The sequence below is a fragment of the Acomys minous genome (genome assembly GCF_964271855.1).
Source record: "Acomys minous genome assembly, chromosome: 18".
In the NCBI taxonomy this organism is placed as follows: domain Eukaryota; kingdom Metazoa; phylum Chordata; class Mammalia; order Rodentia; family Muridae; genus Acomys; species Acomys minous.
The window spans coordinates 40949993-40963714 of record NC_140501.1 but is presented as its reverse complement, the minus strand read 5'-3'; the positions used below and the strand labels follow the sequence as shown (position 1 = coordinate 40963714).

The 13722-nt window shown below is 42.0% G+C and overlaps 1 protein-coding gene across 1 annotated transcript in view; it reads left to right on the top strand.

Annotated features, from left to right (window-relative positions):
- Nucleotides 1-13722, top strand: part of VWA8 (von Willebrand factor A domain containing 8) — a 312204-nt gene that overhangs the window by 54054 nt on the left and 244428 nt on the right. Inside the window, exons 5-9 of the mRNA XM_084767930.1 lie at nucleotides 5667-5834; nucleotides 6966-7130; nucleotides 7599-7648; nucleotides 8180-8288; nucleotides 10161-10265. Of these exons, the coding sequence (XP_084624056.1) occupies nucleotides 5667-5834; nucleotides 6966-7130; nucleotides 7599-7648; nucleotides 8180-8288; nucleotides 10161-10265 (597 nt within the window). The remainder of the gene's footprint in view (nucleotides 1-5666; nucleotides 5835-6965; nucleotides 7131-7598; nucleotides 7649-8179; nucleotides 8289-10160; nucleotides 10266-13722) is intronic.

Here is a 13722-nt window from a genome sequence, read left to right as displayed (position 1 = left end):
TACCTTTTGAGGATACTTTCATTTCGTAAATGAGGCCACAGACATCTAGATTAATTACTTGCCTCAGGTCTTCTCAAATTGGAACCCAATCTAGAACAGAGGTAGTGTTTTTATTTTAGGTCATGCCCCTGCTTTTCCTTGGACTCCTTTATGTCCCCGTACTGGGCTGTTAGGCTGAGGTGTGAGACAGCTGGGTCAGCAGGATCTTGCTGTATTCTTTCTCTGATTTTTATTTGAAAGAATTAGGTCTCTGAGGGAGGCCCTGTCACCTGATAGACAAGAAAGACTCTTTAAAGCTGGTCTGCTTTCTTCTCTGAGGGCCTCCCACAGCTAGTCATGCCACATATGAAATGGACACGCACTGCCCTTTTATGGGTTTTAAGAGCTCAAGAGAAGCTTTGCACAGGGTTTACCAGTCTACGTAGAAAAACTTCAGAGCGCCTAATTTTCTCAAGCTCATATTTAACCTTTTTCTGTTCTCATAGCACGTGTGGGTATAGATAGCTGCGTCCTTCATATAGTCCCAGGCTTATATAACAGTGTTTCTTAACTGAGTCGTTGTACTGTTACTCTATAAATTCAAGTGGCCCTCTGAGAGCCAGCTTTAGAAGGTAGGGCTCTCCCCTGAGGACCAATGGATGCTGCTAGGGAGATGCAGTGTATATGAGAGGACAGGGAAGGCCAGCATTGCTCCTCCCTTCAATAGTGAGCAGACATGAGACAAAGGGGACATCACTGAGCAAGAGCGAGATGCTTGCCCTGTGTTAGGCTCAATATTTGTAGCATATTTTTCTACTCAACTAAGTTGAAGCTTATGTATGACCTGAAATGTCATTGAAATGTTAGTTTACTTATTGTTAAATTTTATTTATCCCTGCAGATTTAATCAGATTATAGTAACAACATCTGAAAGTGTGGATGAAAGCATTTAAGGAATTTCATAGTCTAAAGGAGTCAGGTAGTGCTTTGGTAACCAAGGTGGTGCCTGGTATTCATCTCACTATTTGAGTTGAGTGCTTCAGATTTCCTTACTACAGAACATCTGCCTGAGACTTCTTCCTGTCAGCTAATATTCTTGCTGCTATATCAAAAAGTTTTAATATGTGCTATCACCCATGAGGCTAAGGGACGTGACCTGTCTGGGGAGGCAAGGGAATAAAGAGAGGACAGACACACAAACACACAGACAGAAAAGCTGCTTTCAGGTGGGCTGTACTCAGTCCAGTGGAGTAGGTGCTACTACTCAACAACCCTGAACCCCAGTGTGTGTGCACAGGGGGAGGAAGTCTCGGGCTGTAGTCATTCAGGCAGAAGCTGCCCGTGCTTGCTTTTGCACAGCCTGCTCACTCATTCGTAAACACACTTGCACCCACAGTCAGCATTTGTACTTGGACCAGGGAAAGGACCATCCTTCCAAGCTTGGGGTAGAGGGAGGCTTTGCCAGTCCCTATGGGTCTGGAGCCCCTGATATGGCTGTGCCCATGCCAAGGGAACACATTGGCTCATGGCTTTGATAGCCATATTACCAAGGCCACATGAGAAAGTAAAAATCTTTTGTGATATTTTGCTAGACATTATTTCTTTTTCTTCCCCTTTCAGAATTTATCATTTTTAAAGTTGTTGCCATGCTGTTACACAAAGTTTATAATTGTGCTGGTTCATTTTTGTCACAAACCAGAGTCCCTCAACCAGATCGCCTGGTGAGGCATTTTCTCGATGGCTACACCACCTAAGAGAGCCTGAGTCACCATGGGCAGCACCGTCCCTGACCACTTGGGTCTGGGTTGTCTAAGAAAGGCAGTGCAGCTTGCTGTGAGAAGCAAGCCAAGAGTAGCCTTCCTCTACGGTTCCTGCCCCAGTTTCTGCCTGCTGGCTCCCATTTCAAGTTCCTGCCAGCGCTTCTGATGTTGGATTGTAAATTGTGGGCCAAATAAACCCTTTTCTCCCCAAGTTGATTTTTTTTTTTTTTTTGGTCCTGGTATTTATCACGCCAACAGAAAGCAAAGTATATCAGTAATTCTCTCTTTATATCCTCATACTTGGGTTCAACTGTGATGTGAAACATCCAGTTTATTGCCACTTAGTGCATAAATTAATAACTTTATGTCAAATTATAAAAATGTTGGAGAGATTTACTGTTTTTTAAATTCTTAGTTGAGCTATGGATCTCATAAAGACAATAGCTTGCTCTAATACCAATCAACAACCTCCTTAAATTTTATTTCAGTAATTAATTAGTCTCTTTTCTCGGTTTATTCATGATTTCTTCTTCTGCATTTCAACACACCCACTTTTTGACTGATTCTGTAAGCGATTCACTACCTGCGTGGTGGTCAGCTAGGTTTCCATAGCAGGATTCATCCTACCCTTCATGGACAGTAATTCTGAAGACTTTTGGTTTGTCTGATGTTTCCTCGTGTTTGAAATGATGCTGTCTTGTTAAGAGTATGTGGAAGTGATGTTGTGTCTATGGTAACAGAAGCCTACTGAGTGAGGCTGGCAGAGCTCATTACCGGCAGCATTGGTTTTGACCCAACAGTTAGAGTAGGTTCTTGCAGGTTCTCAGGGTTACAGTTTTTGGGGTTGTTTTTTGTCATTTATGATATCTTTTGGGAAGATATTTGAGTGTATACAGATAACTAGTTTCCCCTCTATTATGATTCTTGCCTGCCACACTTACTGCTGTGATGTCTTCCAAATAGTGAATTTCTCTTCTATTCTTTATCAGTGTTCCTAACCTGAGGACCCTACTGTGTGATATTTGCTCTGGTGAGGGTTTTCACATGATCGCAAGGATACTGTCTTTGTTTGTCCACCACTTTCTTGGTTTCCCACCGCACACATCCATCAGAGTGTGTTTGGCAGCTGTCTCTGCCCTCTGCATGCGCTCTCTGGGTCTCGCGCACAGGGGCCCCCGTGTCTGTGAGGTGAAGGAAAAGATGGCCGCTCACTCCCTCAGCTGCATGTTGTCATGTGTTGCTTTTCCTTCCCAAAGCTGGTAAACTAGGAAATTTTAATTTGTGGATTTCTAAGCTTTTTCTCACCACACGGGATTAAAAAAAAAACTTATATAAAGTTCATCTTATAATAAAGGTTGCTAAAAATTTAACTTAAAAAAGGGTCTTGCTGCTAGTGGTGCTAATCACTTATTTTTTTATTGTGAGCTGTGCATTCCTGAGAAGATAGGCTTCTTATGAAAGACAGCTTAATGGAGACCTCACCTGAAATATGTTTTTATGAGAAAGCAGCCCAGGCCCTTCTGTGCCAATTTATTGTTTGAGTTTTGATATTCCAGGAACAATGGTTCTGGTTTTATTCTTTACACAGTTAGAAGAGGTGAGATTCCCCTATATCCCAGTCCTTGGTTCATCAATTAACAGTAAATAAATAAATACCATGAGATGATGGGCAGTTTCATAGAAGAAAATAAAAAATATCTGTAATAATAATAGATTTGAAGACTCGTTCATGAGCTGGTCTTGGTTTTAAAGTGGTATAGTTATCTTTAAATTGGGATAGTTATCGAAAGTGGGATAGATATCTGTAGTCTATCAGAGATACCTGAAGTAAATTAACTGTTAAACCATGGAAAATTCTACAACTTATTAAAAGGAAATTCTCATTCAGAAGTTCCTGGTCTTTCTTTGATATTTGGAAAATGAGTGCCGTAGCACTTCATAGATTTCTCTGGGGGTTGGCTGGGTGTGTGGAGGGAGTAGAATGCAGTTCGCACCCTTTTTTGGTTAACACTAAAAGGAAAACTAAAAAAAAAAAAAAGGTCATTGTAAGTAAAGATTGAGATGCCCTAGTAGAGTAGTTTGGTGTGTACAGGGGAGTCACACTAAGTTCGTAGTCACTAACAGGCTGCGGGTGAGGAGGCAGCTGATAGCAGGGCCTGGTGCAGATGTGTCTTAGGAGCGTCTATAGATAGAGATTGAGCTGTGGGACAGAGAGGCCTGAACTAGGGGAGGGGAGGAAGGGATGAGTTGAGAAATGTTCTGGCCTCAGTGTTTTTTTTTTTTTTTTTTTTTTTTTTTTTGTGGCAGGGTAGACCCAGCTGGCCTTCACCTTCCTTCCCCTTGCCTCAGGCTCCTGTGTTCCGGCATATCAGGCCAGTTGCCATGTTGGATAAGTTCAAGTTCAATTAAGGATGTTAGACTATCAGAATATGGAGGTAAAGCGGATCTAGGAGACGAGATACAGCTTTGGGATCCTGTCACAGACGAATGGCATAAGATGTGCTGGTTAGGTTTTGTAAGCAAAACAACAACTTGATTACTCTATTGCTAGAGTCACCTGGGAAGAGGAACTACTCCTCCCCACAGGAGAGGAATTGGCCGGATTGCCAAGTGTGTGGACATTTTCTTGATTAATGACTCGTGGGAGGGCCTAGTCCACTCCAGGCAGTGCCATGCCTGTGCAGGTGGTCTGGGTTATATAAGGTAGCTGTGGAGCAAGCTGTGGAGGAGAAATCAGTGAGCAGTATTCTGTGGATTTTACTTTGGGTTCATGCCTTAAGTATCCATCTTGTATTTCCACATTGATTGTTACCTGGGCTTGTAAGATGAGACAGACCTTTGTGTCTCCGTTGCTTAGGTCTTGATGTTTAAACTGGGATAACTGATGGAAATCAAACTAGAATAGAAATGAAGCAGATCTGGAGGAAACGGGACATGTTATATGGGAGAGCCTGGATGCTGTGGGGTCTGGTTGCCGGTGTCTATGCAGGGCAACCATGTGGCCCTGAAGCTTGGGGAGCTGGAGGTTGGAAACCCATCAGCATAGGAAAGGTCCCTGCAGCCTGGCATGATGGCGATTACCCGGAAGCAGTGTGAGCAGCTGAGGTGGAGGCCATGGGTGAGAGTTAATTCTGGACCTCTGTTCAGTGAGGAGACAGGAAAGGAGAGGCTATTGTTCTAAGACTCCAGCGTCGTGAAGCCAGAGATGACGGAGTGCTGATTTATATTTAGCAGCATTAATTCTGTCTGTGTTGCACACAGAGAAATGTGAGTTAGATTTTTATCTAAAGCTGATTTTCAGGAACTTTGATGTGAACGTTTGTTCTCAGGACCTGTCAGTTAAAGGAGAAGCTTCACCATTTTCTGGGTCATTATCATCTGCTCCCTGTTTTTTCCCTATTACTAATTTTCTTAAATCTGTGGGGATGCAGTGTGCATCAATTCAGTCAGCGAAAGAGGCAATGTTGTCAGCGTGGAACATGACACAGAAACAGAGTTTGTTTTAATCATTTGCAAACACCATGGTCTCCAAACTCTTCTACACAGCTTTTTGGTTTTACAAGACACTTAGGGAATAGAGGCCAGGCTCTTCTCTAATTAAGGAATCTGTTTGTTGTTTAATTTTGTTACCCATTCATAGATAGCTGTTAGTTTTCTGTTTCATTGGCTATGTAATCTAAAATGTAACATTTCAAAAAACCCTAGAGATCCTCCCCGGTTCTCTTCACTTACCAGACGAATAAACAGGCACAAAGATGTAAAACCGTTCGCCTGAAATCAGATAAGCAGAGGAAACAAATTAGGATCGAGTACACCTGCCTGATTCTCAGTCTCTGTAACAGGGAACATGTTTAGTTGCAGTGCAGGGACAATCAGGCTCTGCTGCCATCGCCGTCCTCATTTTGGCCTTGTTTCTCTTGGACACAGTGTGCTGTTCGGGCTGCCACAGAGGGCAGGACGCTGGTTCTGGAAGGCTTGGAGAAGGCAGAGAGAAACGTGCTTCCAGTACTGAACAACTTGCTGGAGAACCGGGAGATGCAGCTTGAAGATGGACGCTTCCTCATGTCTGCCGAGCGCTATGACAAGCTTCTCCAAGTAAGCAATGGAGAGCCGGCTCTGACCTCTGACCTCTGCCCTCTGCCTCGGGAGTGGGGTGTGCCATCTGTGAGTTGTGACGGGGAATTAGGGCAGTGCTCAGGTAGCCCTTTTCTTTGGCAAACTGCCTGAATAAATCACACATTTATACAACTGTAAAACGCTGTTCCATCTGCAAAGACTTCTCCAAATGTTAGAGTTGCCCATTTATTTTGATCACCTTAATAGCTCCTCTTACCCGTTTGCCTGCTTTTTTCATTCTTTTAACAACTCTAAAGGCAATAGCTTTTAGACAGTGCTGACCATCTGAGATACAAAGCTGAATAGCGTCCAGAAAATACAGTGGCCAGTAGGGACTAACAGATGTGAATAGGGTGTTAGAAAAGACCTTTTGAGGGCTGGAGAGATGGCTCAGTGGTTAAGAGCAGGTGTTGCTTTTCCAGAGGATCCCACTTTGATTCCCAGCACTCAATTGGCAGCTCACAAGTGTCCTAACCCTAATATATAATATATATGCAGATTTATATAGACATTTTGTAGAACGCCATGAATCTGCGTATGACTGTGCTGAGCCACTGACAGAGTTAGACAGGAAATAAAGGCACATTTACCAGGTGTCTGCCTGATGGGTATACGTGGACATTCACATATATTCTCATATTTAGTTTTTCTGACACTCAGAATCATGCAGGTTATATTATTTGTACCTTATAGGTGAGAAAATTGAGGCTCTTAGGGTAACATCACAAATATCTTTGGTGGTTGAACTATAGCCTCTTGCTGCTCTCACACAGGACCATGGGCACGTTACCTAACTCCTTTGACCTCTGTTTGTTCATTTGTATAATATTCTCCATCTGTATTGTGGCTAATTACATGAGAGATTTGTGGAATAGTAGATGTGAAATTCTGGAAAGTAAAATGAGAAAAATGAGTTTAAAAAAACTTGATATTAGTCATCTACCTTAATAGAACTGTGCCTATAAGCATAATTTGGCTTGAGTTGAGTTCCTCAGCAGTCAGGGTTTGAGTCCTTGTCCTGGCAGCTCTTGCCTTTGAAGTCTGTCACTCGCTCTGGCAGCTGTCATCCGCATCACTTATGCTGTTGTGTTTTGAACTCTTACTTTCTAGGATCACACTAAAGAGGAGCTGGATGCCTGGAAGATTGTCAGAGTTAGTGAGCATTTCCGAGTGATTGCCTTGGGTTTGCCAGTGCCCAGGTACTCTGGGAATCCATTAGACCCCCCTCTCCGTTCTCGATTTCAAGCCAGAGATATTTATTTTCTACCCTTCCAGGTAAGTATGTCAAGGACATAGTGCTTGAAATGGTTTCTATCCATAACAAGACATTAAATTCTATATCAATGTTAGTGTATTTTTATTTTTTATATTATGCATATGCATGTTTTGCCTACATGTATGTCTGTATGCACCACTCATGTGCTTAGTACCTGTGGAGGCCAGAAGAAGGCGTCTAATCCCCTGGGATTGGAATTACAGACAGTTGTGAGCTACCATCTTGGTGCTGGGAATTGAACTCGGGTCCTTTGGAAGAGCAGCTACTGCTCTTGACCACTGATTTCTCTGCAGCCCCCTGAGTTTTTTTTTAAAAAGCTACCTTTGCCTTTATTAAACAGAATATATCACACAATGCTATAAATTACAGTGTCTACTTAATTAAACGTTTGGTTGATATTCATAAAACATTTGTGTTTTATCTGTTGTATTCATTATTAATAGGTTGTATATGCTTCTGTTATTTAGGACCAACTAAAACTATTATATTCAATTGGAGCTAATGTTTCTCCTGAGAAGTAAGTATACTTTATAAATATTGGATGATTAAACATTTAATTTGTTTAAAAATTAAATTGTTGTTGTTAAACTAAAAGATTGCTTAACAGTTTAATTTGTTGAGTCTTTATAGAGTCTTCACAAAGCCAGGCATGTTGACATGAGTCCAAAAGTATGAGCATGCCTTTTCCAGACAGAGAGTGAAGCAAAGATCCTAAGGACTGCAACAGAGCAGGATGCTTGAGAGTTTGTGTTGTATCCTCAGTGCACAAAATGCTCATAGCACTGAGACCTTTGGCTTAAGCTTTAGAAGGGGGATGAGGCGCACATGATAGATTTGGCCCAGGGTGTGAAAACCTCACGTACTATGATAGATTAGAGGAAACGTCTCTGGATTTTTAATAGGATATTATGTGAACCACTGTTCTTTAAGAATTCATAGTACATTTCATCTTTCTTAGGTTAATGAAATCAGCCCAACCATTTTATACTTAACATACATTTTATATGACAAATTATTCGAATAAAACTTAGAATCTGTTCCCCTCCAGGATTTCCCAGCTTTTATCCTTTGCTACAACTCTCTGCTCCCAAGAATCCTCTACACTTGGACTTCCAGACTTCCCCCTAGATAGTTTACCAGCGGCAGTTCAAATTCTGGTAAGTAGATAAGAAACCAGCGGGGGACCCGTATACTCAGATGTGGCAAAGACAAATTGAAAGTTCATCATTGGAGATGAGTCACTTGAGTTGTCTTGTCATTCTTATATGAAAGGCCTGAGATTGATGTGTGCACTGCGGCAGACTGTACAGAGGCCAGCAACATGCTCACTCTCTGGAAAGCTTGACGTTTTGAAGGGAGAGGCTGAAAAGCAGCCTCCTGGAGGAAAGTCAGCTTCAGGCTGATCCAGTAAGAGATACACTGTAGGGAAATAGATGCTTCCACCCTAGCATGCAGCAGTCAGGGTTAGAGGTTATGCAAAAGGACACAGCCTCCTAGTGCTGCAGGTCTCCTAACTTGTGGGGGGAAAAGTGGCTCCAGGATCCTAATGGCAGCCCGTATCCACAAGACTTGTAGCAGCTGTGGGAAGGGAAGGAAGCTAGGTCACACAGAGAGAGTATATGAGCAGATCTGAATACATCTGCAGGGAATGCAGTTACTTTCCCAAAGCATGTGGCGTCCTGCATGGAGTGATGGGAAAGTCTTCAGGGCAGAGGGCACATACAAAATGTTCAGCCACAGATGGGCCTGGAATGTTTGCAGAAGGAGAACAAGTCGTATCGTTAGAGCTGTTTGTGGTGGAGACAGAGGTTAGGACCCTACCACGAGTTGCTCTGGTGATGAGTAAGCCTGTGGGATTTTATGATGAGGGAGGAATGGCCCACCAGAGGTTGTGAGGTAGGTGGAGTGTGAAGCGATGGCTTTTATGTTAGATGAAGATACCCTTGTTAGGAGCTGGGAGAGTAGGGAGATCCTGGTTGCATGGCAGTGGAAGGGAGGAGGGAGGCTGTTGGAACACTGAGTAAGACCCTGCCGAGGAAGGTACCATCTGAAATAAGACTCTTATTTTTAAATGTTTATTGCTTTCCCCCAGTGTTTGCAGTTAGTGTAGTTGGTTAGCTTTCCTACATATTGTTTACAGTGTTGTATACATTAGAATACTTCTTGTTTATTAAATTCTGCATATTTTCAGTTTTCTTCAGTAATTTTTACTTTGAAAATTCTCTAATGTGAAAAAAATAAGTTTAAAAATAGCAAAACAATCACCAAAATCACTTGAGTGAGAAGCCCCTCTTTTTACCCCCTGCTTGCACATGTACCCTTCCACTCTCGTTTTTTTTCTGAGCTACTTGAAGGTAAAAGCAATGTTTTAATTTTAAAAGTGCAAGTGCACCCTGTATGTCCAGAACACTGTTGCCGCACTCCAGAATGTGTTAACAGTAATTCAGCTAAATCATCTAATAGACAGCCCATATGAAGGTCTTCTGTGTGCTCTTGGCAGGAACTCTGTGAATGGTGTGAACAGACTTGAGCGTGATATGATTTGGGTGGAGAATTTGAGGCTAGTGTGCAGTTTTTAACTTCGTAGTTGCAATTATGAGACTTGATGGATATAGATGAGATTAACTCATATTAGGAATAAAGGATGTGTGGTGCTTTGAGTGACTAGAGTGAGGAAATGTATCATCTTGCAGATGTGTCAAATCTATATATTATAGGATCATCTGATAGAAAATGGAAGGTTTGATCCAGAGCTCAAGAACGAGGCAGGAGCTGGGTGAAGAAGCACAGGGACCAGCAATGTAGATGAAGGGCGGGAGTGAGTGCCAGGGCTCAGGGCGGGAGTGAGTGCCAGGGCTCAGGGCGGGAGTGAGTGCCAGGGCTCAGGGCTAGGGTACAGAGCATTGATGGAAGATTTTTTTTATATGCATCTAGGAAAATAAAGCATCTTTAGCCATATATGTACATTTAAGATACATTTTCTGTGATTGAGATGTTGCTGACCTCTCTGTATGTCCGCTCCTAAATAGGATTCCTTTCCCATGATGTCAGTTGACCATGCAATCCAGTGGGTGTACCCTTACACGATTTTGCTAGCACATGAAGGGAAGATGGCTGTGGAGGGTGTTTTAAAAGTGAGTATCTGCTTTTCCTTCCCTTCTATCCTCTTCATTTCACTCTCCTTTCCATTCTTCCTGATCCCCTCACTCTTATTTTTCTTCACCTCTCTTTTTTCCTTCCATTGTCTTCCCTTCTTCCTCTCCCAAGATGGGAAACATTTCTTTCCAGTTACAACAAAGCAGTGGGAAGCAAACACTCCGGTGTGGGCATGGCTGGAGGATTAGCAAAAAACCAAATACAATTGAACAAAAGAATGATGATGTTAATTGTAGTGGAAGTTATGCATCTCATTCTTGCAGAAAGATTATGGACATGGAAGGGTAAAACATGAAAGAACCCTGAGGTACTGGATTAGAAATGGAGATATGATTGTGAATCATGTTTCTTTTCATGCATATCCATCAGCATCACCTTTTTCTGGGAAGACAAACAAATGTCTTCTTGCCCCACACAGAGCACACGCAGCATACTGAGGAAGTGATTCCTCCCAGGTCTATTGTGGTGCACCAGAGGGTTTGATCTAGCTTACTTACGGGAGCCTGGAGACTTTATAGTGGTCACACTGAATACTCAGGTGTGGGTCCTGTGGGCCTGTGAGCTTCTAGTGTGCTGCCTTGTGAGAGAGATGCTTACACACTGCTGTGAACCTGCTCTCCCTGTCACGAGGGAATGTCAGTGGGCATTCCTGTGAAAGTCTTATGTTGGTGAACAGCCTATCTGATTTCAATATGGTGGTAACCCTGTCATAGCTGGAGGATAATGTTATGCAATATGTATGAAAAGTTGTATGTGTATGCACGCATATCTTTGAGCTCTGTCGCCTAACAGAGCTTAGAAACCATGATCACACCAAATGTCTGCATGTCTAAATCCCATGTGCACGGATTCCTGAGAATCAGAGCTGAACTGAAGATTGGGTCAAGAAACAGAAGATGAGATCTAGGAGATTTTCAGTAAATGATGTTGGCATATTGAAACCACTGAAGAGCTTGCTGATTTGAGCATTAAAACTAAACGGCAGTTGATGATAATCCAATGTATAAAACTGGTATTCATAAGTCCATACTGATTAAGAAAAAATGTTGAATATTCAGGGAAAGCAAATCTCCTTCTTAATGTAGAAAGTTTACCAACAAAAATAGAAGAATTATGTAAGTTGAAAAATTACTATTAGGCTGTCATTTGATTGATGGTTGACTTAGGAAGGTACAAAGCTGGTGTGTGTGTGTGTGTGTGTGTGTGTGTGTGTGTGTGTGTGTGTGTGTATGTACATACAAATACCTTCATAACTGGAAATTAGTGTCGTCTCTGAATATCTTCTTGTAAAATACAAATCAAGAAGATGTATTTTCTCTCATAGCTATCATGGAAACTAACAAATAGTTTCAGTTGAGTTGTATATCCATTTGAATTTTAATGTTATCTTTTAATTAGACAGCATTTTAAAGGAAAACTTATTACTCACTGAAAACGCAGCCATCCAAAGCTCAGAATACTTTTGTTTTTTCTGAACCAGCTATAGAAATGGCTGTAATGACTTCACTGCCCAGATGGTGCCTGTCATATGGTGCTCCTCTTCTTAAAACATCTCTGTAGCCATGGAATCACTCTAGCTTTAGCGAAGGCTTCGGAAAGAAAATGCTTTCATTCTCATCTTGCCGTGCTGTGAGAATGGTTTGTTTGCTTGCAGTTTAGTAACAGATGTGTCCAAGCTTCTTATAACATGTCTTGGCACTCGGTCTACTTAAGCAGGTCTCTGTGATGACAATGGCTAAATTAGTTTGTTCCCTTGGAGATTTAGGAAGGGTGTGCCTCCCTAGTTCATTGATAATATAGTCTGAACCATAGCTCTCTGTGAAACTTGGAAAGAGCTTATGTTTAGTGTTTTTATCCAGATCAACAAACACTAATTGAGCAGTCATTATTTGGCAAATAATTGTCTACATAATGAATTCTAGAGATGCAGAAACAGATGCTGTCTGATCGCTCCTCTTGGAGAATTTACAGTCTGGTTAGGGCAGCAGACATTCTAATAGCATTTTAATATAGTGATTTTTATAACACTGTGGCTAAAAGAGGAATGGCTCTGGTAAAAGCAGTGGTTTAGTGATGAATAGGAATGCCATAGGCATGAGATATGTCTCAGAGATGGGATGACGGACGTGGAGATTTATCTCGCTGATAAAAATTAGGGTGAGTTGGAGGACTGTGAGCAAAAGTGAGAGATCAAGAGAAATAAGACCCGCCTTGGACAAGTGAGTGGATGGAGATGCTGTCAGTTACTGTGAGAAAGTGGAGAAGGGAAATATCTGTGAGACTAGACAGTTCTTTACAGGGGGCCTTTCTGACTTTGAGGTTTCCAGGTGGATTTGTCTGGTAGCTTTTAAATTGTAGGTCTAATTTTAGAGCTGTTTTGATATTAAAGATAAATGCTTGGTGCCAGCGTGCAGGCACAGAGTACGGAGTTGGGGCCTGGCCAGGGCGGGGTTCTTGGCAGGAGATTTCCAAGTGGCTGTCTTGGGGACCCATGGCTGTTCTTACTGGGCTTTGGGGCCCCTTGCCTATGACAGCAGAGCATTTGAGGAGGGGGGGGTGGGGGAGAGAAATGCTGGGGAATCATTACCGAATGAGTGCTCATTGAATTCATTCATGAGATTGTATGACTGTTCATTGAATTGATTCATGGGGAGTTATCTAATAAGCTCGTGTAGCAAGAAGAAAATTTAGATACTGACTCCTGGAAGCATCAGTGTTTAAGGATTAAGATGAGAAATCTGTGGAGTACTGGGGAGAAAGCAGCGGTAAATTAGTCAAAAATTGTTGTATTAATCCAGTTGAGAGATTGTGGGAACTTTGGCCAGCTGTCAGGTTGGTAAGAGGTAAATGGATTTAGGTTGTTTGGAGGTAAGGCCAATATGATCTGCTAAAGGCCCGGATACAGGGCTCAGTCAAGGAATCAATGATAATTACAAGCCTTTTGGATTGTGGAATTTTATTGATGAGATTGGGGATGGAGAGACTGTAGAAAGTCAACATCCCATAGTCGGACATATTTGATTGAGGAGCATGTTAGATATCAACGCGGAGATGGCAAAGAGCTGTGGCTGTCACAGGTCAGCATTTCTTTTTTTTTTTTTTAATTTTATTTTATTAATTTATTCTTGTTACATCTCAATGGTTATCCTATCCCTTGTATCCTCCCATTCTTGCCTCCCTCCCATTTTCCCCTTATTCCCCTCCCCTATAACTGTTCCTGAGGGGGATTACCTCCCCCTGTATATGCTCATAAGTTATCAAGTAGACGGGAAAGAGAAAGACCAGGAGTTATGAAAGTAGGCGGTTTGTAAAATTATGTATCTGGAGAAGATAGAATTGCTTTTTAAAATAAGAAAGGAAATATACCTAAGTCCTCCTGGAGACATCAAATTTAAAAGGATCCATTCCATGGCAGTTTTGGTATCCAAACAAACG